Genomic DNA, 23,691 nt, shown 5'->3' on the forward strand with positions numbered 1-23,691 from the left:
TTCCCAAGCATTAGAAGAGAAATGAGCCCTGTGTCGCTCACAGCAGGACGGACAGCGAGGAGAAAAGCGATGGCTGCAGATGGTTCAGGAGCGCCCTTCACCTCCAGCAGGGGTGGCGCAGGGTTGCGGGGCAGGTGCTGCTGAGGCTCTGGGGAGCAGCGGAGCCGCCACCTTCGTGGGCTGTGCTCTTCCTCGAGCGCTCAGGGCTGGCAGAAGCCCCTTGTGTACGTGGCTCGGTTGAGAACGCTGTGGTTGTGCTGGGTCGGTTTGCCGTACCAGGATGGAAGCGTGGCTGGAATTAGCTGTCCCAGCCAGACTGTGGTTTGGCTGGTGTTTCCTGGGGGCACTGGAGGAATCTTTGGGAGGTACGGTACGCAATAGACAGACTTGTGGAGTTTGTAGCGTACAAGCAGGCATAAACTGGAGCTAGTCTGGAGAAATATGTGGGTGCTAAAGAGCAAGTATGAGAAAATTGGCAGGACGAGGTGTTGTGCCCTGATTTTCGTGATAGCTGAGTTGTGTGGTGACTCGCAGGGGGTTACAAAACACCTATTGCAGGGCTCATACTGTTAAGCTGTGCCGTCGTGCGCATCTCTGTCAGTGCAGGTACGGCGTTCCTTTCTAGGTTGTAGGTGGTGAAGTCTGGACTGTTTTCTGTATGGCGGGGATACCGCACCGAGCACTAAACGATACTCTTCATCCTCTCCGTGTTTCTACTCCCCTCCCACTGCTCCACAAAAGAAAAAAGACACCTCCTGTTTATGGCGGAGTAGAGTGAAAAATGCAGAAGAGCTTCTTAAGTCAGACTTTAAACACCTCTGAATACCTATTTAAATACCTCAAAATACCTTTTGAGGCAAGCTAGCTAGCCGTGCTCGCTCTACAGCGGGGGATGGAGCGAGAGCCAAGCCCAGGCGCAGGAGTGAGAAATGACAGGCGAGCGTGGGCTGGGGGTTACCTGGGCACGGCCTTACCCCGAGGGCAGGTAAATGAGAAGGGCTCCATTACGCACCCAGCCCTGTCAGCTATTGCTTCTTTTTCCTTCAGGGGCAAGTGAGAATGTCCTGGGGAACGCAGGATTGCGTTTGGAGGACGGGTGGAATCTTAGATAGGCACGTTCCTGAGGAATGTGCCGCAGTGTTTTGCTATTGTGTTACAGTCCAGATAACTCTGAATTCCTTTCCCTTGTTCTTTCAGCTGTTTTTCAAGATCATAATGCAGCAGAAAAATGAAAAACCATAGAAGACATTTGCTTTGGAAAAGAAGTCAGTTGCTGGCGCAGTCTAGAAGATGGACCACTGGATTTGGGGAGCTTGGGAAATACTGCTTCCAAAGGCAATTTCTCCTAGCTAAGAAGAGAAGACAGAGCGCTCGGCTAATCGTGAGCTTAACTCACAACAAACTGTACGGGAGACTGCAGTGCAGAAGGCAGGCGCTTGAGCTCCGAGGCAGGTCGGCTCCACATGTGCCTGTAAATGCTGAACCCCATCAGAACCCTCCTGTTGAACCCCACAGCTTTCCTCACAAAACTACTGAGAGCAAAAAGATCCTGTCCCGATCGCAAAGCCGAAAGCCCATCTGGAGAAGAAGTAAGAGAACTCCACAAAGAGTCCTTTCAGAGTCAATATCCCTTGAATGAAGAATTTGAAACTGTCGCTGTCCTTAATGGCACCTCTGGCAATGTCCGTCATGTCTCATGTGGGACGCCGGACGGTGCTGCCTTACCTGTGAAGAAAGGCGGTTTTGTCTATAGCGGGAAGGAGAGCAATAATGGTGAGGGCAACACAATCCTGGTAGTTTTAAACAACTATAAAAGGAAATGCTGTTGCAAAGGGAGTGGAATGGAACTTGTGGCCCCTTGACAGCTATAAAGAGGTCCAAATCTAACCATCATACCGTAAAAAAGAGATCTTTATTTATGATGCATAAGAAACTTTCTATGGTTAGGTTTCGGTATAGAATTATAAAATCGGCGGAACTTCGAGCAAGAGGCAAAACCTGCAAATTGAGAAAAATCAAGCCAAGGTGGGTGGAGAAAGTTACGAGGGACCATCGAGAGACGCTCCAGCGGGATTTTGAAAGTGGATTGTGTAATTGGCTTTCCTCCTGGAAATCTAAAAGCAACCGTCTTTGGAACCGGTACAGCTTATCAGATATGAACAATAATACACCCGAGTCCTTAGGCGAGGAGAACGAAATAGGCGCAGCCGAGCTCTGCCGCACGCAGGACGCGTTACCGTGTGCTGAGGAGCCGGAATCCGCAGGGCAGGACGGCGGTGCGGATGCTGTCCCAGCAGAACTGCCTGCTGGAGCTTCTCCGGGGGCAGAGACCTTGCCCCGGGTGGAGACCAACGGGGCTCTGGCCGACCGTCACTGCTCAGACATTTTCGTCTCCGTGGCAGGAAAAGAAATTGCTGTTTCAGGTCAAGATGAGGCAGAACCTAATGAGGTTATGGGTGTAGATGGAATGGTACTGTTGCAATCCTCCTTGCAGGATTCTGATGTCAATGATAATTTTGCAAATGGACCTTTATCCATGGAGCTGGCACAAAATGAGGACAGCTCTAGCCAAATGGAAGTGGAGGGCTCCTTAAACCCGGACGTTTTCAGTGCAAAGTTACTAGATCACCCTTACTGTAAAAGTCCTCTCGAGGAGCCTTCACCAGAAAGCACAGAACTAAGATCAGGAACTCGGAAGGGAGGCAAAAGGACGAGTCAGAAAGCTTCCCGGGTGGCTGACGAGCAGTTGGCAGCGTGGCTTTGTGGTATACCTTTTACATATCCTAGGGCTTCCAGAGTTTACATGTTGCGTTAATTCCTTTGTTAAAATGGTTTCTTACTGTGAATTGTAAAGGGTGCTTAGCATAACACTTGATGAAGCGAGGCTGCGAAGAGGAGAGCTGCAGGAAGAACAAACCCGTGCTTGCGTCAGGCCGGTTTGGGGGATAGTCGAATGCTGACTCTGCTGCTTTTGTTTTAGAGAGTACAATGTCATTTAATTGGAATCTTTGTGGAAAATTGCTCCTAGACGTTTAAAATGTCTTTTATCATGTGGTTTCTGAAGATGATATGGGGTTAAAACTTCCAATTTTTTAAATTGTTGACAGTTGTTACTCTTGCTTTTTGAAACTCCTTAGTGTTCTTACACTTCCTTCCAGCCTCACCCTCTCTTCTCTTGCTCTGTCTCAGGCTGAAACTAAATCCCTTCACGAATCTCAGGTTTTGATAGCCAAATATCGCTCATTATCACTTAGTTTTCTCTCTGATTGTTCACAAAGTAGGCTTAGTGAATCTTATTAGACGATATTCTTTTAAAAGGCAAGACTAGTCTTAGCAAAGGTTCAGCAAAAAGGCTTTGGGATTTTTTTCACTGAATGCTGAGCACGCAGTATTTGATAGTCGCTCTAAAGAGAACTGTGGTAAAAATAGTAATCGGTGTCTTGTTTATGTATAGCGGCGTACTATACACGTAGTGAGGAGCAGTGGGCTAACACGTGGTACCACCTAGTGCTGATAATCCAGTGTTCCAGTTCCGTGGTGTTCTGATAACTGAAGTCTTCCTCTGGAGAAACTGGCTTCGTAGGTTCCCATGAACCTGAAGCTGGTGTTAAAGGGATTGTTTGAGGTTTGACACGCTCTGATTTTACTGCCCGCCTTTTTGTCCTGCAGTTCTGCAATTGATTCTCTAAAGCAGAATGTGAAGGAGACATTGAACCTCAAGAGGTGATTTAGCTTTCCGTATCCACGAGGTAGCGTGGGGTGTGTTTCTCTCTCCGTATCCACGAGGTAGCGTGGGGTGTGTTTCTCTGACTGGCTTTATGTGATCCAACAAGGACTGGGCGCTGTGTGAGAAACTGTGGTACAACAGCGAACTGGCCACTTCTGCGATGGAGTTTTAAAGTTTGTCCAGCAGAAGAAGAGATGTAATCCTTCTGTGACAGCCAAGAGCCAAGATTGTATCAGGGTGGCAAAGGTTAAATTTTTGTGGTCTGATAGGCAGTCATAGTCTTGTTCATGGGGGGCCTGAATAGCTTAAAAGAAAAAGACAGACAGCAAATGCACTAAACTTTCCCACACTTGACAATTTTAAGAGAATTCTTGCCTAGCTTCTGAATGAGAGTAGGGCAGACGAGTTTCCATTGCCCTCCGAGCGAAGGGTTCCTCCCCGAGGACAGAAGCCAGCTCTGCGCTACGTACACTCACACCGACAGTACAGCGCTGCTGAGTTTTCTCGGCCGAAGAGCTGTAAAAAAGAATTTTAATTTTGGGATAACTATGCACAGAAGTTCTTGTCTGTTCAGGAGTGTCGTTAACAATTAACTGCACCCGAAAAGGCCCTGCTGACCTGGCAGGAGTTGCTGGGTGGCTGCATGGAGGAGGTGGAGGTGGTGTGGGTGCTCTCGGGTTTGAGCTCTCTGCGGCAGCTGAGCTGGCCCGTTAACGGGCTGCGGTGTTTAGTGCACCCTGATGTGCTGTGAGGTGTCGGGCAGAGCTCCACGGTAAATCCTCGTTGCGATGGGTCTCTGATCTTGCACCACGCTGGAACTTCGTGTTTCCCTCCCGAGTTCCGCAGTTGCAGCAGCCCAGGCGAGGTCCGCGCAGCGAGAGGTCCCTTGGAGCTCTGCTGCTGCTGGCTGTGACTGTGAGATCGGTCCCTCCTCTGTGTGCGCGAAGAAAAAGCTTTTAAAATGTTATATATTCACGGAGAGTAAGGTACAACATGCCCATACATCTTCTGCCTAGACTTGAAGCCAGGGTGAGCAGTATCCTCCCTGCCCCAGCCTGCTGAGATATGAGGGAGCAAAGGTGAGGCGAGCATGGACCGGGATCTTCCCGGGAAGCATTCTTCCTCCTCTGATCTCCCTCTTCAGCCCCCCTCCTTCTGACGCACATCCAGGGGTTCTTCCCTACGTCTTGCTAGATCTTCACTGCTTTTCTCCTTCTCGTTCTGTTTTGTTCTTGGTCTCCCTCCTTTCTTTTTTTTGTTCTTTTCTTACTGCTGCTGTTCTGGCACTTTCTTCTGTCAGGTGTTCCTCTCATCTTGCTTTTTCCCATCCTGATCTTTGAAAGTTTCCAGGAAATACTGTTAAAGCTTCAGTAAACAGAGCGCTAAACGTGCAGCGACGCTGTGTCCCAGCCAGGCCTGAGGAGTCCTGGCTTCGGGCCGCTGCCCTTTCCCTGGGCTCTGAGCTCACAACACGTGCTTTCTGCTGCCTTTGAAAACTCATTTTCAGCAAGCCGGACAACTCGGTCTTTTTTCTCTTATTCCCTAGCAAGTGTTGAAATCCTGTTTTCCATTCTCTTTCATTCTCAAAGTGGTTTTGGATGCTTGGGTGGGATTTATGTCTCCACTGTTCCAGTGTTATATCTGAGAAGAAAAAAAAAAAATCTATTTCCTAGGTTTTTTAATTCTTCCAGCATTCATCTCTTCATTATTTCCTCGCTAATATCTTTTGTTTCTGGTGTCGTGGTCTCCCAAGTGGTGGCAGGCTGACGTGGCTGTCCGTGGCACCCTCACTGCCGTCCCCAGGGTACACGGGTTAAAGCCGCCCAGGGGCTGCCCGGTGCCTCCTCCCTTCGCCCTGGGGGCAGCAGAGGACCCCACCGACCGCGGCCCTCTGCCAGCCAGGGCTGCTGGCCTTTGGGGACAGTGATTCTGCGTACCGTAAGGACAAGAGACCGGGTTTTCAGTGGGAACTGCTGCAGAAATTGATGGCTTTTCATGTTGCAGTAAAAGTGTGTAAGACGCTAATTGAAATGAGCAGTGGGACGGATTCTCCTTGTAGCACTGGTTTGATGTAGATATACTGGTATATGGGAAGGAGGGGGTCTGATCTTCCCCCGTAAAGCTGAGTCATCAGATTCCTGCTTTTTCATTTTTGCCCTCCTTCCCCTACTTTTATTTGGTGTTGCCAATTTGAGCTTAGATTTCTGAAATATACCCTTGCCAGGTGGGGTGCTGTGTGGTGGTTGGGTGCAGAATGATTGCTGCTCCTGCTTGGAAGAGGTGACTGCTTTACTGCGCTGGGGGACTCGGAGGGTTTTTTACATGTTTGTACTTTCATTTTTCTGGTGTATTTAAAGGATTCCTAGATGAAGTTATGAAGAAATATGGCAGTTTAGTTCCACTCTGTGAAAAAGATGTCATGGGAAGATTAAAAGAAGTCTTTAATGAAGATTTCTCCCATAGGTGTGTAGCAGTATCAAATTCTAGACTTTGTTAAGGACAAATTGCTTGCATTGCTACTGCACGCTCCACGTCTAACACCTAACAGAACAGAAGTCCATTTGATATGACCTTGACTTATTTTTCTTTTCTGCCTTTTCAATCCTGTTTTAGAAAACCTTTTATCACCAGGGAAATCATGAAGTATCGGGAAAAACATCCAAAAACCTCCACTTGCAATTTCCGGGTCTTCTATAATAAGCACATGCTAGATATGGACGATTTAGCTACACTGGAAGGCCAGAACTGGCTCAATGACCAGGTCAGAGATGCTTGGTGTTTGTGTTCCCTTTCCCTTTCCCAGCCCGTTTACATGGGGGTATCGGTGGTGCGCCCGCTGCTGTGTTCGAGGTGGCCCATCCTTGCTGCACGCGTGCGAGGTAAAAGAAGTGGGGAGCAGCTTTTGCAAAGGCAGGTGCAATAGGGGTCACAAGTCTGGAAGACGGGAGGTGTCGCAACCAAACCGTTCCCGTTGGAAGAAATGATGTTGCGCTATTTTGGGAAAACAGTGGCTACCCATGTAGGTTTTAGCATCTGCCTCCGTGCCCAAGCTTGAGCAGGTGACAAGAACAGCAGAGTGAAGTAGCAGACTGTGGCCCGCAGCCAAAAGCCAAGGCGGCTGCAGTGCCCAGGGCACACACCAGTAGATTTAAATTGAATTAAACTGCATTTCAGATTGCGGCAGGCTTCAAGCAGCTAGTTACAGTCTCTCTCCGGGCCGGCCGCCGTTAGCTCCAGAGTGCGTGTCCTTCAGACTGCAGACAGCTGCTGTGGCTGCTCACCTCCTCCTGGGGGTGGAAGCGTGAAGGGCCCTACGGTTTATGGGAACTTGGGAATTTGAGTTTTACAAAACTGTTCTGTGCATACTCAAACATTTCCTAACTCTTACAGATCATTAACATGTATGGTGAACTCATAATGGATGCAGTCCCTGAAAAGGTGAGGGTTTTTGTTATTATGCAAATGTACCTAATGAGAGATTGAGAGGGAAGGGTGACACATTACGTATATCGGATACAGACTCGAGATGTAGCTCAGTGATGTTCTGAGTGGGTCCATTATCATTTGTTGCTATCTGCCGCTCAGATTTTCTTCCTTTCCTGTGCTAAAATGCAGTTTTCAGTGCTGGTGCTCTTGGTTCAGAACTTACTGGCCGGGCTCCGCAGGTGTCTGTGGTAGCCTGATGTTCTGAGGTACCTGTAGGAGACAAGTGCCCTGGTTTCACCCCTCCCACTCTCCCCTCAGAGGTTTCTGTCTCCAGCTTATCAGCTTCTAAAGGGCTTTGCCCGTGCCCTCGTTCACCAGCCAGGTGTTTCAGCTGAGATTCCCGATGAGGATGGGTTTCTGCTGAGATGACAGACCATGAATGGTGGCAGCTGAGCCGTGTCCCCCTGCAGATGCCTGCCTGGGGAACGCGAATCCACGCAGAGCTGCTCGCTTCCTCGGCAGCGTTCACTCTGCAGGACTCTCTTGGGTTTGTGCATCCTCAACAGAGTGCTCGCTGCTCTCCAACTGCAGTGTCGAACTGTTGGTGGCAGTTGAAAAAAAGAAAAGAAAAAAAAATCAAGAAAACAGCCCCCCCCTTCTGTGACTACATTTGCAGCAGTGGCAATTATAAAAAGCCATCTGTTTGCTGGTAGAGCTGAACGATTTTCAGGTGAGACCACAAAGGAAGAACCAAACAAAGCCATTTTTAGATGAGCTCTGCAGAACGTAAGTCTTAAAATCTTCAAGCTCAGAAGAATGAGCGTTGTTGCTTTGATTGGTGGTGATGGTGATTCTTCATTAGTATTCTCCGTACTCCCCGAGTGTGTGCCGGGGTTGTGCTGGTGGAGATTGTATCTGTTTGCTTGTGTCTGCTTTTTCTTCATAGTGCATAATTGAAATCCTCGTGGGAGATTCTGTGCTGGTACCTCAGAATGTGGTTTTGAAGTCTGTTGGCATAGCTAATGGGTGTTAGGCTCTTTTCAGATGCTGAATTTTCTAACTTTTTTTTCAAGTAATAACTCAAGCCTTCCACCACCTCTATACTAGCAGAATTATTAAAAACAGATGTTGCAGATTTCCATTTGTATTAATCTGTTCCTGTAATTGCAAGAAGCTAAGCACAGGGAATAATAGTGTTAACCTGGAGCTAAATAATATTTTTTTTAACAGAAGTTTACATTTTTTGCAATAAATGTAGGTTTTTAGTTACAAAATGGATGTGGTATAACCTAAAAATGCTTTTAAATAGCAGAACGTTGGTTTTGTCTGGAGCTGGTCATAGTAGTTGAATACAAATGACCATTGGATTAAATCTCATAACTGTTTTGATCAATTTTTTATTAGGGGTTGGGGTTTTTTTGGGTTTGGTTTTTTTTTTTTGAGCCTCAGCTTCCAGCAACTAAAAGCAGAAGTTACTCCCTTCTCCACACCCCCCCTTTGCCAGTCCAGTCTTCTCTTCCTTAATCCCTGTAAAGAACAACAAAAACTGTAACTCCTTATCCTGGCGTTTTTCTCCCAAGTCCATCCCCAGCAAAAAATTAAGCACGATGTGCCTGGAGACAGAAAAGTGTAAATGTAAGCGCTGCAGTGGCTCACGTCATGTATTATAGGGAAACAAGGCGTGCTGTATTTGCTTGCTGAAGAACAGCAATAGTTCAGCCTTGGCAGAGCCTCTGTTTGTCCCTGCTGGGGTTCTGTTTCTAAACCTGCATTAAATAATGCCTCATTACAAGTTGTTTTGTATAAATTATCCCGGGGGAAGGGGAATGACTGTGCGTGAAGATTTCTATGCTCATTCCTCCTCTCTCTCTCTTTTTCAGGTTCATTTCTTTAACAGCTTTTTTCATAGACAGCTCGTAACCAAAGGATATAACGGGGTAAAGCGATGGACTAAAAAGGTATCCTTCAACGCCCTGTCGCCAGCGCTCTGTTCTCGTGGGCTGGGTTGAATCACTCACTCCAAACTGGGCTACGGGGTGGTACCTGCGAAGGATGGGCTTGCCGAGGAGCTGTACGAAGCGGAGAGGGGCTAATGAAACAGTGGGTTGGCACCACTCAAGTTAGTATGGTTATGTTGTGAAAACGCTCTTTGAATGCCTTCCTCGCCGGCGGCAGGTTATCTCTTTGTGTATGTTCGTGCAAGCTGCTAATTCAGCTGCAAGAAATGTCTCTTGCTGCTCCTGACCGTGCCAGGTACGGTAACCTACGGGGAGCAGACTTCATTCCGCTTCTTCCTTTTGTCTCAAACTGGGGTAGTTTGATAAAATTGAATTGTTACTCCTGAGTGACACGTACAGGTGCTAGAGAGCAGAAACTGGGGACCAATGGTTAATGCGACAAAGTCCGTGCGACAAGAGCAGAATTCATCTTGCTTTCCAGAACACGTACCAGACCATGGGTTGTGGTATTTTCCGAGGTAGCTAATCTGAAGAGCAGTACTCTTTTTCAGTGAACATTTGTCCTTTCTAATATGGGAGATGAGGCAAGACTAATCAAGGGCCATGCTTGAATGTATGGTCTTTCTGCAGAAGCACTTAAATAGCCCACATCTGTGAAATGCTAGAGATGAACTCATTATCCAAATATAAAATCTATTCATATAATTTATTAAAATCTCTTTAAAGAGAGACTGAATATTGGTGCTTAATATTCCCAGATATTTTTTTTAAAAGATGTTCTTTTTCTCCAGCAACCCGAGTTTTGCAAAAACCCCCAAAGTGAAGGTAGTTTCCGCAGGCAGCACCTGTGTCGGTGTTGCAGCTGGGGAGGGCGCAGGGGAGAGCAGGACAGCTGCTCGGACACTTGCACTCGCAACCCTGAAGAATCTCGGGAGCAGGGGTGAGAGCGAAGCGGTGTCTCTTGAAGGATTCACAGACTGCTTCGTCCCGCAGTGTGCAATTAAGGGGAGCTTGTTTCTGCTTTTTAAACACGCTGGGGGATTTATACCAGGTTTTATAAACGTGCTCTCCTGGGATATGGGAGGCCAGAGCCTAGAAGGACGTGCTCTTCTCTCTCCAGCTGCAGAGGTGTCAAAGCTCCTGTTGGTGCCCGTCCCTTCTGGCCACTGACCGGACTGGCCCTGCGGCTCAGATCCGCTGTCTTGTTGGCCAGCCGAAGCCAGCCTGGCTTGCCACTGTTCTTTCTGTACAGCAGGTCTTAACTAAAGACCCTTTGAGCTTTTGGCTGCCTCTTGCCACTCTTCTGCTACAGGTTTTCGTGCCTGCAGCAATCCCACGAGTAGGGTGACGTGAGGACCCTTGAGTTTGGCACGGCTCTGCCGTTGCTGGACGTCACGGGAGGTGTAGTTCATCTGTCTTACTCCAGTTCTCCTTCCTGGGCTCAGCTGGCTGCTGGCTGGCGTCTCTTTGCTTCTCTCCGAGAGTGACGGATGGCCGTGCAGCGAGCCTGCTGTGATCTGCTCAGGAGGCAGCCCCCGCCGGTGGGACCGGTGATGCTCGGTGCTGGTGACAGTCACAGTCCTGCTGTGCGCAAGGCTCGCTGATAACTGCTGTGAACGCTCCGGCCTTTTTGTGCCTTCAGCTTCCCACTGTTACTCAAAAAATACGCTTTTCTTTCCTACAAAGGACCTGCCTTTGCCACTAGTGCAGCAATTATGTACTGTTTGAATCGCACGGTGCTTAAAAAGAAACAAACAAAAAAAAAGCAGCATAGAAATCTTACGACAGGATGAGTTCATTTAGTTCAATATTCTATTTTTGCTTATTTTCTGGACTGTACCACCAAAACCCCAGCAATTAGACAACCATTTCAAGAGTAGCGGGGAGAAGGAAAATCATGAAAGGCCCCGGCTTGACTGGCTTCCAAAAGCATAAAGGCTCATCTGCCGCACAGGCACCGGGGGAGTTGTACCCGGTCTCCGTGTTCTGTACTCGGAGCCCGTCTCCCTTGTTTGCTTGCTGTGACCGCAGCGCATCTGCTGCAAAGTCAGGTTCGAGGAAGGATGATTCTGCTCTCTCTTCACCCCCTGCCTTTCCCCGCTCGCCGAAGCACCGTGTGCTCCTCTGCCTCCCTCCGACACGTGGCAGAGCCGGGGTGGCGGCGGAGGGAGTCCCACCGCGCTGGTCTGTGGGGTGTTTGTGGTCACAACTGCCTCATCTGCCACCCCTCCACCACGCCGCTCCGATGGGAGCTGCGGTGTTCATCCTGCAGGGGTGGCACTGCTGAGGACACGTAGCTAACGCAGATTGAGGCTCGACTGCGTTACCACCCTTGCTTAAGAAACCCCACTTGGATGCAGATGTTAAAGTGCAACGTGAGCGGGCTTTTGCCACGAATACAGCGGTGGCGAACGCTGCTACTCTGCGATGCTCCTGAGCCGCGTTCCCCGCTGTCACTGGGGTTTTGTGCCTGCTGATAAGTTGTGTATGAGACAAACGCGAGCAATGTGGTGGACGAGGGGAGGGAGAAATGGAAGACTTCTGTCAGGGGGCGGAGAGGGGGCGTAGGTACATCGGTCTCTTGCTTTGCGGTGTCGTGCCCGGAATTGTCTCTAACCTGCGTTGTTCTTCTTGCCAGGTGGACTTGTTCAAAAAGACTCTCTTGTTAATTCCTATTCACCTGGAAGTCCACTGGTCCCTCATTACTGTGAACATCCCCAGTCGAATTATTTCATTTTATGATTCCCAAGGCATTCATTTTAAGTTTTGCGTAGAGGTAAGAGCTGTGTCTGCAGTTTGAACCGTTATCTTACCCAAACCACCCCACCCCCCTGTTTCTGTTTAGCCTTAAACGTTAAAGGCAGCGTGTCTGTCGTCGTCCTGCCGTGTGTGAGATGAGCATCGGCTTGTCCTGCTGAGGGGTCTGAAGCAGGGCCCTTGAGGGTCACACCAGAGCGGGGAGTTGAGGTCAGATTGCCTGTTGCCTAATTAGCCCGAGGTGTAATCGGCACCTTTTGTGGCGCTCTTGTCACTCCCACAGAAAGCAGGGGCTCGAAGCCAAGTGCCACGGAGCAGAGTGGCCGGGAGGGGAGCAAAGGCAGCTCTTCAAACTGCTGAGGGACTTGTCTTGAGGAAACGGTAACCTGGGAAAACGCCTTTCCTGGGGGAGGCCGCCTGGCTGGGAGGAGAGACGGAGGGTGCTGCGCAGCGGGGTGTCCGTGTCACGGCGCTGCCGACAGCGCGCTGCCTTCTTCCGCTCTCCGCATGGGCGCGGGCTGGGCACCTCTCATTGCAACCCGGCAACCTTTCGGTGCTGCGACCTCAGCGCTGGAGTTAAATTATCAGTCTTCGTGGTAAAGAGCAGCCGGAAAATTTTTGCTGGGACTAGCAAATTGTAATGACCCTCTTACAAAAGCTAATTTTGTAAACTTAATTGCTTGCTTGATGCAGCAGCCCTCTACTTTTAACTGCGTGTAGTTGTTGGCTTACAGAAGAGTAGTAATTATTGTACCCAGGAGAGTTCCCAGCTAGGACTTCTGAATGAAGATACTAGTTTCCTGCTGGCATTTGCTGAGGATGAGGATAATGTTTGTTCTGGGAGCGAGAGACCTCGTGCTCTCCAGCTCCTGAGCTTGCGGTGCAGGGGAGGTCCCTCTCCGCAGCCCTGCAGCCTCTCCCGTCCATCCACCCCGCTCCAGGCACCGCACTTGCACTTAAAGGTCTCGCAAACACCAGCTGCTTTTATTCCTGCCCTTTGTAGGGGAATGGGGGCCATTACCCAAAACTCCAGTGTGATCCACCCGCTGAGGTGAACATTAGTGTGCTGGAGCGTGTTTAAACTGGGCTATAAACCGCCAGCCTGTTCTCAGAGAAGGAGAAGGATTTGCTTAACCCAAGACCATAGGCTCATTTATCTTGCTTCCTTCTCTTCACCCGTGTCAGACTATTTTTTCCTGTATGTCACTAAAACTCTCCCTGGAGCTTTGCTGATTAGCTGCAGAACTGTGTTTTGTACGGAGATCCAGGCAGGAAAATGCTGTCCCGGTGAAGGTAAGGGTCTTGGTGTCAGCCAGGAGAGGACGCGTGCCGGACTGCACGGTGTGTCCCCGCGTGTCCGAGCACTCTGTGCCCGAGGGCCACAGCTGGGCTAGTATTTAGTATGTCAGTGTACGGGGGGGCTGCGGGGCTAATGATCCCCTTGATAGACCAAAATGAGCCTTGACGGTAGAAGGCGGAGAACCCACCAGAGTTCATCTCCTTACCTCCAGAGCTGAGCTCAGCTCCAGTGCTTAATGCTCACCTGAAATTCATCCTCCTTGATAACAGGATCCCAGCCAAGATGTCAGTGTCTCTCTCCTGTTCTTTAGCTGGTGAATAATATTGTTGCTTTTTTCCCTTTTCTTTTTGAAGAACATTCGAAAGTATTTGCTGACTGAAGCGAAAGAGAAGAATCGCGCCGAGTTCCTTCAGGGTTGGCAGACTGCTGTGACAAAGGTAAATGGCATCACTGCCAGCTCTGGCGTCTGACTTTCTGGGAGGTTTTAGGAGGCTGCTCCTGAACCCGTATCTTTGTACACGTAGTAAATTGTTTTCTGCTGCCCATGTGGAGGGTGGTAGGAGCAACACGGGTGGTTACGCGTGGGAATTGGAGCTCTGCCGCTCCTTCGGCTCCCACCAGGTCTTTAATACCTTCTGCAAATGACTTGGTGATCTGAGCCTCATCTCTGGACAATTAAATATCCGTGCAGCAAAACCTGTACCTGGTGCCCATGTTGGCACGAGGTCAAGGGCTGAACGAGCTGGAGACTGGGCTCCCTCGCTTCTCCTGCAAGGTCCGTTCTGAGCTCTGCCAAGGGGATGGGATTTGGGGAGGGAAGGAACAGGCTGGTGCTGCTGCTGCCTCCGTTTCTGTTTGCGGTGGATAGAGGGCTTTGGTCTCCAGGGCTGTTTGTGGCACAGTACGTTTGATCACAAGTAAACAAAGCCTGGCAACAACAAAAGAGAATAACTTGTGTGTAGTGTAAATGAGGGAATATGTGGATTGCGTGGCCATCCCATAATAACTCCAAAGATATAAAACAGGTCATTGCACACTAGAAACACTCCCAACAGCTCCCTCCTTGCGCAGGATTATTTTTAGGTGCTGCTACAATGATGACATTATTCCTCTCTGCACGTGCTGCGCAATCGGGGTTTGCCCTCCCGCGGTCCGTGGGGCGCAAGAGCTGGGAGCTGGGGGAAACCGGGGACTCTTCCAGTGCCGGAGACGGAGCGGCGCTAGTGAGTGGGACTTTTTAGCTCCGCGGATCAAAATGAAGCATGTTTGAAGAAATAGCGAAGTTTGAAAGATGGCGTTTGCGAGTGCTTCGCTGGGTCCCGTGGCCTGGCGATGCAGCACCCTTCACGTCCTTTGGGCCCCCGTGGCATGGCTGGGGTGCGAGAGCCCCCGCCGGCGGCAGGGCTGCGGAGAGTAACCTTCCCCTAGGCCTGGGGTCTTCGCCGGTAGGGTTTGGTCCTGTGCAAAGCAGATAATGCTGTACAAACATTTATTTAAACTAATCGAGAAGCTGTTCTGTGTAGGTCGCTAACAGAAAATAAACTCGAAAGAAAGATTTGTAATCTGTTTTCTGTCCTACGCTATGTATTTTTCTAAACGTTGGGTGCTACTCTAACAAGGTGTTGAGTGTCACCTTGCAAAGGCTGGGCTGAGAAACAGCGATGACAACTGCAGTTCGTAGTGCTGCGGAACAGCCAGCCCTGAGAACGCGACACCCGATCCATTTCCCGAGTCTCCTCTTGGCCTTTAAGCGGGACTTAGAGAGCAAAAGGATGAGTAAGGATCTAACGTGGCTCGTCTTGTTTCTTTTTCTTTTAGTGCATTCCACAACAGAAAAATGACAGTGACTGTGGGGTTTTCGTGCTCCAGGTAAGAGTACTGCTTTTTAAAACTCGGTGCCCTGTGTTGTTTGTGTACGAAACGTCCTTTTTTTCAATCGAGCCTTTTCCTTTTCCTCAGTACTGCAAGTGCCTCGCCTTAGACCAGCCTTTTCAGTTCTCCCAGGAAGATATGCCCCGAGTGAGAAAAAGGATTTACAAGGAGCTGTGTGAACGCCAGCTAATAGACTAATAAAATGCAGCCAACCTAATTTCTCTGGCATTTCTGACAAGTTGCAGCTGGTGTTTGTGTACTTGAATTTCTGAAAACTTCCGTGAATTTTGAGCGATTCTCAGCTGAGTGGTGTGGCCACTGTTGTTACCTCAGTTTTTTTGACGAGCTCTTTAACTGGCAGAACATAACAGAGCTGCCATAAAATATTCCTTATGTCAGTTTGGTTCTCTTATGTTCTTTCCTGTATTTAATATTTATTATCTCAGCATGCACATAGGCAAAGCATGCAACTAAAACCATAAAACTGTAGATTTGGTGCACCTTTGAGATGTAGCTAGAAATGACAAATACAGGTGATTTTGTCTGGAAACATAAAGATGCATGATATGTTTTCTGATGCAATAATGCTTTGAATGTATCAAAAAAAAAAATCAATGCCATAAAAAGAACAGCTAGAACCTATTTGGTAGTTCCATTGTCCCTGTTGTGGCTGTATAATACCCAATTACCACTTTTTAGGGTGGCTAAACTCATCTACAGATCTAATTTGTGGAGACCCCTTTTTTAAATAGATCGAGTTGCTAATAAAGTTTGTTCTGTTAACATTTATCCAGCTGTCATTATCAGCCTGTCCCTATAGATAAAAGCAGCCTTTGCACAAATAAAGCTTCAGCACTTGTCTGTCAAGTAAGCAGTACGGAGGTGGTCAGTCAGTCAGGGTGACGGTATGTTCCTATATGCTGCAGAAGTCTCCACGATATGCGTATTAAGGAGAATTATAAAGCTGAAGAATCACAGCTTAGATCCTAAGATAAACTCCTTGGCTGCAACTGTTTAAATCTCAGCTGGCTTTGACTCCTTTTTCAGTTCCACAAGATGCAGTCAAATGTACCGTTTCGGCATCGCTCCCTTCGGCTCTGTCTTCGAATGAACTCCCTTCCAGCTTGTCGTGTTTAACCTCCCGTTGGCTTTTGCCTTTGTTCAAATATAAATGAATTCATTTCTGCTGCATCCGCTGTGTGATTGTCTCGGATATCCCTGGTTTTGTTTGCGTCTGGTAGCACCGATGGGCCTGGTTGGGAATAAGCGCTTGTGGCGGGTGCTGTACGAACACCAGCGGCCGTGTCGGTGTGCGTCGGAGGGCTGGGGCTCCGGCCCTGAGCTTTGCCGGGTTGTTGTGCCGGGCAGGGACGAGCGAGAGCACTCGGCCCTTGAGACTTCGGGGTGTTTTGCCTTGATCTGTAAAGCATGACGTGCTCCTTGCTGGAGAGCTGCGCGTGTTCGAAGCGGCTGTTGTATGGGACTGCTGCGGCAGCAAACGTCCTCGCTGGGTTTGTCTGCCAGGCAGAGGAGTGAGCCCAGAGGAGAGCTCTTCTGGCCGCTGACCGTCACCTCGTGCACAGCTTCGGTTTGTGCCTGGCCATAGCCCCGATCTCGGCGGGGATGGGGAAAGCCGCTCCGAGTTCCCTGGCCTGCAAATTGGTTTAGGCTCGAGCGAAGGCAGTGCAAGTGCCCCCGGGGTTACGGGAGGGAGCGCCAGGCCCGGCGGGGCTGGGAGGAGGACGCGCGTCCACGCTGTGTTGTGCTGGGGAAGGAGATCCTGCCCTATCCTTGGGTGTTCCCACTTCCCCGTGTTGGCAGCTGGAAGGACTGGCTTAAGTTGGCAAGATAAGGAAGGCGTTAAGCACTCGGTTAAATAATTTAAACAAGGAACTTACTGAATCGGAAAGAACCTTGAGACCCAGACTGGCTAAACGTACGTTTGCCCATTGCGAGGCGCAGGGCACCCCACGGCACAGGGCTTCTCGGTGCTCCCCTGGCGTGTTACTGGCACAAACAGCAGCACCCTCCTGGGACGAGCGGCTGCCAGCAGCGCGGGGAGACGTCCGTGAAAATTGAAGCTGGGGATGTAGTTTCCCATGAGCTAGGTATGAGGTTTAGGCTGGGCTGGCCACTGAAGGAGGGATGGTTTCTGTGAACCCCTCTCCCTCCCCAGAAGCGGGGGAGAGAATAAGGGAGCGAGACTTACGGGTAGTAGTAAGATGGTAGAAGATGTAAGGCAGTGCTGCCCTTCTGGTCTCCTCTCTGCTGCTGTCACCTCAATGGTGCAAATAACTGACGCTGCCGCGTGGTGGGACCAGCTCAGCTGATCCGGGTGAAAACTGACCCAGCCAAAAAGCTGCTCTTAGCCCCGAGGACAGAGGAGTTCTCACCTCCGTGTAAGTCGTCACTGCGGGTGTACCAGCATGAGCGAGGAGGGAGGGTGGCCGGGAGGAGCCGTGAAGGCGGTGCCAGCGTGGGATGCCTGCGGGTGAGGCGGCATCTTCAGGCAAGACGCCCTGCGGAGCGGGGGAGAGATACCGACAGGGAACTGCACAAGCAAGCTGCCGTTATTTTCTGAGCTTAAGCTGTTTGGTAAGGAAGCGTGAAGGGCGTGCCGTGGCAGCGTACCAGCCTGGGAGACTCAGTGCTTCCGAGGAACACCCTTATTTTTTGTGGAAGTTGCCTTGTAATGGATATTTTTCATCGCGTGGGAATATGTTGGAGTACTGGACCTCAGGTAGTCCTTTCCTGAAACTTGGTGCCCACCACTGGTTGGTAGGAATCCATCTTCCTCGGCACGCGAGGTTGGGAGGAGTCTTTAATCGTGATGCCTGTATCGGTGGCACCAGTAAAAGGGCGGTGTTTCTGTGAACTTGGTGTTTAACGGGACGCGGCTGCTTTGAAGCAAGTGCATCTGTGTCCCAGACCGTTGGAGGGGAGGAGGGCCTGCGTTTCAATCTGCCGCCTTGTGAATTGGGGAACAGGGTGGGGAACGATGCATGTTGGAAAGTGCTTCTTATGTGCTTTCTTGTCATCTAGAGGTTTGCTGACAAGTGTTCCCGTTGGTTCTGGGGCAGCGCAGAGGGGTTGCACTTGAGTCTCCAGCTGTGAACACACCCGTGAGAGGCCTCTGAAAAAAAACGGAGGGGAAATTGGAAACAGAGCTAATGTAAGCAAAGTATGTTGGTGCAGGGTTGAAATTAATCACAGGCAGTCAGAATCTCAGACTCTGTAATGGTGTATCCTGTGAAACTGGACTAATTAACTCCTCCTTGAGAATGTCTTTGATGCCTTGAAGGAGATGGACTCCATAATCTGCAGTCATTTTACCAGTTCTTAAAACATTCAGAACTATGTGGAGTGTTTTTATTATGAGAGGCACATTTATGTGGATGTAGTTATGGCTGTTAGCGATTCCATTAATGTGATCTTCAGAATTTCATAAATCACTCTGAACTGGTTTGGCTGGTGCTTAAATTCCACGACTTGCTCCGAAGAGGTTGTCTCGCTGTGCTGATTTATACAAACAGTCCCAGCACTGGGGAAGCCTCCACCTCACGCGCAACAAATTTAAGCTACCTGAGTTGTAATAAACCTTAAACACAATCGGAAAGAAATTACGAGTTGCCATTTTGTTTGCTTTAATCTATAGTTTAAAATGGCTGTGCAGCTGATGTAAATCAAAAAAATGGGAAGCGCGGCCTTGATTCTGCAGGGTGAGTGGGGAGGTGCCCATGGCTGGCCGTTGGGCAGGAGCGGAGCGGGGGCAGGAGCGGAGCGGGGGCAGGAGAGGAGCGGGGGCAGGACCTTCGCGCTGCGGCTGCCTTCGCCCCTGCCCCCTGAGTGCCGGGGGACAGCCTGGGGGTTTCGCTTGCACCCGGTACTGGGCCAGGCTTGCGCGGAGCTGCTGGCTTGTGTTGAATCTCTGGCAGAGTGCTTAACCTCTCCTTTCTGTCTCCCGGTTTTGGTTGGCATTATCTGCCGTAGCATTTCGTCAAGTCGGTGTGAACACCGAGACCTTGGGAAGTGGCGTAGACTCAACTCCGCCGAGCGACAGCGCTGTTTTGTGGGTGTGTTCTTGCATGGAATGAAGCCCGTGTTCCGGTGAAGTAATAAAATTGAGTTTTACCATAAACCGTGTTTTCTCTCAGTGGTTTGGTTTCATTTTAATTTTAAAAGCAACTGATGTGATGGTTCGCAGCAGCTTGTTTGGGGATCTGCGCTATTAGGAGAAGGCTCTCCAGTTGATGAGTTCCGTAACGCCGAGCTGTACGCTAACGATGCTCTCTGTTCCGTAGCCCCGCGGTGATATCGCTTACTGTGGTTTGAGCTCTGACAACGTACGAGACCGGAGATGTCACCTATTGCATAAATAAGGGTGGAAATCTTGCGTTAGACACTTTCTACTGAGGTGGCATTTTAAAAACACAGATCTGTCAGCAGAACAGGTAGGACGTAAATTGCGTTTCTAGATCAAACTAAATTAATGCCCTTCTTGTATTGCTTGTTGATTCAGCTGTGTAACTATAGAGTTAAACCTCGTCTTTGCTGAATTTTACAAAGCCATACAGCTTGTGAATTTGTGATAATGGGGGGAATGAAGCCTTAGCGAATGTCTCTTTAAGCTATTAATCGTGAGACTGGCAACATCATTGTCTTTATTACATTCATAATTTAAAAATCCTATCATGGAGGAGGAAACACGGATGCTTGTTAAATATATTCTTTCAGTGGAAAGTGCTAAGAAATCAGATCGTTAAAGTACCGAATCATGAGAGACACTAGAGCCTTGCCAGGAACAATAATTACTATTTATATGTAATAGGCACTGGGAGGGAAAGAGATGAGTCTGGTTTGCTTGTGCCTGAGCTTAATGGATTTTTATGAGTAACCAACTAGAAGGATTGGAGGATTGAATTTCGTTTTCAGAGCATGTAATACTGCAAACTGTAGCGCTAAAAACTGTTGCAAACTGAGTGAAACATCTTGAGAAATCAACTGGTTTGTTGTCTCCCAACACAAGTAAGCAGAACGTGTGCGGAGCAGCTCCCGCCTGAAGTTCTGTTGAGTTCTGACTCTTAACTGTTGTGTTTGATTCCAGCTTTGCTGGGGACTCGTCTCCCCTAACGCGGCGCTTTGGGTGTTGCGGGCCTTGCCTAATGCTTAGCTTACCTGCGGCTCTATGGGCGACGTTGGGAAGTGGCCGAGCGGAAAAGGGATCAAAAATCCCTTGAGGAATCTGTTTGCGCGGCCTTGGGATGAACGTGTGGTGGGAGGGAGGGCAGGGGGAAGCTGAGCTCTAAATAAGATGAATTTAAGTGGATAACGTGGGTCGGGTCATGTTTACGGTGGGTGAGCTCGGTGTAGACAAGGAGGCGTCTCGTTTATGGAAACCTTTGGGCGGAAGGGAGGGAAGGGGGACGGGACGCCTTCGGCAGGGGCCGTGGCGCTGCCCTGCTCAGAGGGACGCCGTGTCGCGCCTCGCGCCCATGCGTTTTACATCAGCTTCGCGCAGGCAGCGGCTGCAGCAGAGGAGGAGGCTCCCTCCGCAGCGCTCGGCTGAACCGCGCGGTGCTTTAGGACGGTCGTGGCTCGGCGGTTTGTCCTCGGCACCTCCGGCAGCTCCAGCCCGTTGGAAAGCAGACCGGGGTGCTCCTGCTCTGCTGAAAGCAGCCGGGCTGCCCCAGGGCTCTCACACAGTAAGGCGATTCCAGCTCACCTTTCGGTTCCTGCCGCCTGCGGGGTTTCAGGGCTGGATTTTTTTTAATTTTTAAAGAAGTCTCCGGTACAGAGAAATTTTAAAGTGTACCTTCAATAAGTATATTCCCTTCTTGCTCAGGAGACTTGTCTTTGGAGGTCTGCTTTCGGTTTTGCATACTGGAACGCTTCTGTTTCTCCCGCAATTAGCGTGAGAAGGAAGTATTTAAATGCTGCTAGTAATGGGCAGGGACTGCAGGGGTTACTTTTTGGCAGAGTTTTGGGTTTTGTCCTTTGGTGGATCGCACTTCAGATGAATGGTTTTTTCCTTTAGAACATAAACGTAGCTAAAAGAAGCTGAAAAACTTCAGGCTAATGAAATGCAATGCCTTAAATTTATGGCTATTTAGGATTCTTGTAGACACTGGATTGTCCCTGGCCAGGATGCCCCGTCGTTAGAAGGGAGCGGGATGTACTTCGAGAGGATCAGTGCTATTTAGAAAGCAGGGAGCACACAGATTCCGTTCCCAAAATCGCTATTTGGTCATTTTACCAGAACACACGTGAGAAACCGAGCATTTAGGTCTTGCTGAGGTTCTTGGCAGGGCTGTGGCCTGTCTTGTGGCCGTGGGGGTGCCCGGGGTGCAGCCTGAGTCAGATGGTTCTTCCCGGGGTGCGTTTTGGCCACCAGATGTCACGCAAGGACCATCGGAACCGCGTCCGCTGCGGGCGCTCCAGCTCCCTGCTGGTGGGCTGACCAAGCCATGGTGTCTTCTGGTTGCGTGTCGCCTGCCACGTTGGTTGTTGTCTTCTCACACATTTCGCAGCGAAGTCTGCACCGCACTTGCAGAAGGAATGTGTATGTTAAACCAAACGCCGCCCCCACCCACCATCGAATCGGCTGCAAATCCCTCTCTATCAAACGTGTAAGTGTTTGGCTCCGGCACCGTTACTCCAGAGTCCCATCAATTTTACAAATTGGCCGAAACATTTTTTGGTAGAGAAGTCTTGCATACCAGGAGCCTCGGGTCTGATCAAACTGCTGCCCTGCTATAGATCATGACTCTTATTTTTTTATAACTCTGTATTACCATGGCAAATGCGGGCAGGGGGGAGAAGAAACCACATCAGTAGCAACTTCTGTCTGATTTGTGGTCGTATGCTTATAACTTGACATGGTTTTGCAAATAACTAAACAAAACCAGGAATTCGTTTGGGGGGGGGATCAAAACTCAAGAAAACTGCTGCATCAAATATCTTGTGTGGAGAGTCTGACTTGCTCACAATTTGGATCTTTTAATGGAAAATGGTTCAGAGCAGGAATGGGAACCAGTTGCCCTCGGTTAGGCAGTTGTGGCTGGCAGCCACTGCTGAATGCTGTGACAGCCTCTAGGCCATGCATTTTTTGGAATTTTTATTTAATTGCTGGTGTCTGCTCAGGATTTACCCTAAATTTAGTAATATTCAAGTGCTGCTTTTTCTCTGTAATACCTTTATAAATTCCCGTATAATCTGATCTCTAATTTTAAAGCCATCTGTCATTTTCGAGCTGTGTATTTTCCAGCTTCAGGAGGTCTTGTCGAAGCGAAATTCAAATTCAGGGCCTACTGAAAATGCATTTTTTTTTTTTCCCTTTCAATTATTCATCAGCTAAACCGCCTTTGAACTCGTGCCTGTGGGGCCGGAGAGCCGGGGGGGCGGAGGGTGGCCGCCGGCTCGGTCCCTGCGCCGGGGCCGCGGACACGCTCTGCCGGGCTTGGGGCGGCGGCGGGACCGTGCGACACCCCGACCCCGGCCCCGGCGTCCCCCGTCCGTCGCACGCCGTCCCGTTCGCTAGGTGGCATCGCTTCCCAGGCTGAGAGCTTCGAGCCGCTTCGTTAATTGCGGTAATGGCCGCGGGGGGCGGGCGGGGAGCTGCCCTGCCGGAGCTTCGCCCTTGGTTCCCTTTGACTCCGAGTGCCGCCCTGGTGGGGGCCTGCGGCATCCTCCCCCCCGGCTGGGGAAGGCTTGGGCTCGGGACGCTTCAAAGAGCCCCCTGGGCAAGTACTGACTCTTGGTAGCCAGCGCCGTGGTCCCCAACGCGTCAGAGCCGTTGCCCGCCGACAGTTACTGGCCGGGTTTATCGTCTTTACTAAAAAAATAGTAAAGAAACATACCCGCTGCCTGGGGTAGCCGGAGCGGGATCGGTGAAGTCCTGCCCGGGGTAGCCGGAGCGGGGTCGGTGAAGTCCTGCCTGGGGTAGCCGGAGCGGGGTCGGTGAAGTCCTGCCTGGGGTAGCCGGAGCGGGGTCGGTGAAGTCCTGCCTGGGGTAGCCGGAGCGGGGTCGGTGAAGTCCTGCCCGGGGTAGCCGGAGCGGGGTCGGTGAAGTCCTGCCTGGGGTAGCCGGAGCGGGGTCGGTGAAGTCCTGCCCGGGGTAGCCGGAGCGGGGTCGGTGAAGTCCTGCCTGGGGTAGCCGGAGCGGGGTCGGTGAAGTCCTGCCTGGGGTAGCCGGAGCGGGGTCGGTGAAGTCCTGCCCGGGGTAGCCGGAGCGGGGTCGGTGAAGTCCTGCCCGGGGTAGCCGGAGCGGGGTCGGTGAAGTCCTGCCCGGGGTAGCCGGAGCGGGGTTGGTGAAGTCCTGCCCGGGGTAGCCGGAGCGGGGTTGGTGAAGTCCTGCCTGTCCTGGAGCCGGAGATAAGTGACAAGAGGGTCCTTTCCCACATCTGACCAGCCCCGGAGGCAGCAGGAGAGCAGGGGGCTCCCCACCGTGGTGAGCTACTGCCCATCGCTTGGGCGTTTTGGTGGAAATTTCTTTTATTTGTTTCCCGAGTAGCCCTGTTATTTCACATTCTTCTGCCCTTCCCTGCCTCCCTCCTCCTCCTCGTCTCAGCATTAATGATCAGTCAAGTAGGGGCTGAAGCACGGTGGACTGAAGATGCCCATCTGTTGCCAATGGGAATTAGTTGGAGCCTTTG

General features: G+C 50.3%; 1 protein-coding gene across 1 annotated transcript; it reads left to right on the top strand.

Annotated features, from left to right (window-relative positions):
• The first annotated feature begins 1,688 nt into the window (after positions 1-1,688).
• Positions 1,689-16,231, top strand: SENP5 (SUMO specific peptidase 5). The gene is made up of 9 exons (XM_063337551.1): positions 1,689-2,765; positions 6,085-6,190; positions 6,341-6,488; positions 7,118-7,165; positions 9,034-9,111; positions 11,750-11,887; positions 13,522-13,605; positions 14,987-15,037; positions 15,128-16,231. The coding sequence occupies exons 1-9, from the start codon at positions 1,820-1,822 to the stop codon at positions 15,236-15,238; spliced, it is 1,710 nt and encodes a 569-aa protein (XP_063193621.1). The 5' UTR covers positions 1,689-1,819; the 3' UTR covers positions 15,239-16,231.
• The last annotated feature ends 7,460 nt before the right edge of the window (positions 16,232-23,691 follow it).

This window comes from Chroicocephalus ridibundus, chromosome 6 (genome assembly GCF_963924245.1).
Source record: "Chroicocephalus ridibundus chromosome 6, bChrRid1.1, whole genome shotgun sequence".
In the NCBI taxonomy this organism is placed as follows: domain Eukaryota; kingdom Metazoa; phylum Chordata; class Aves; order Charadriiformes; family Laridae; genus Chroicocephalus; species Chroicocephalus ridibundus.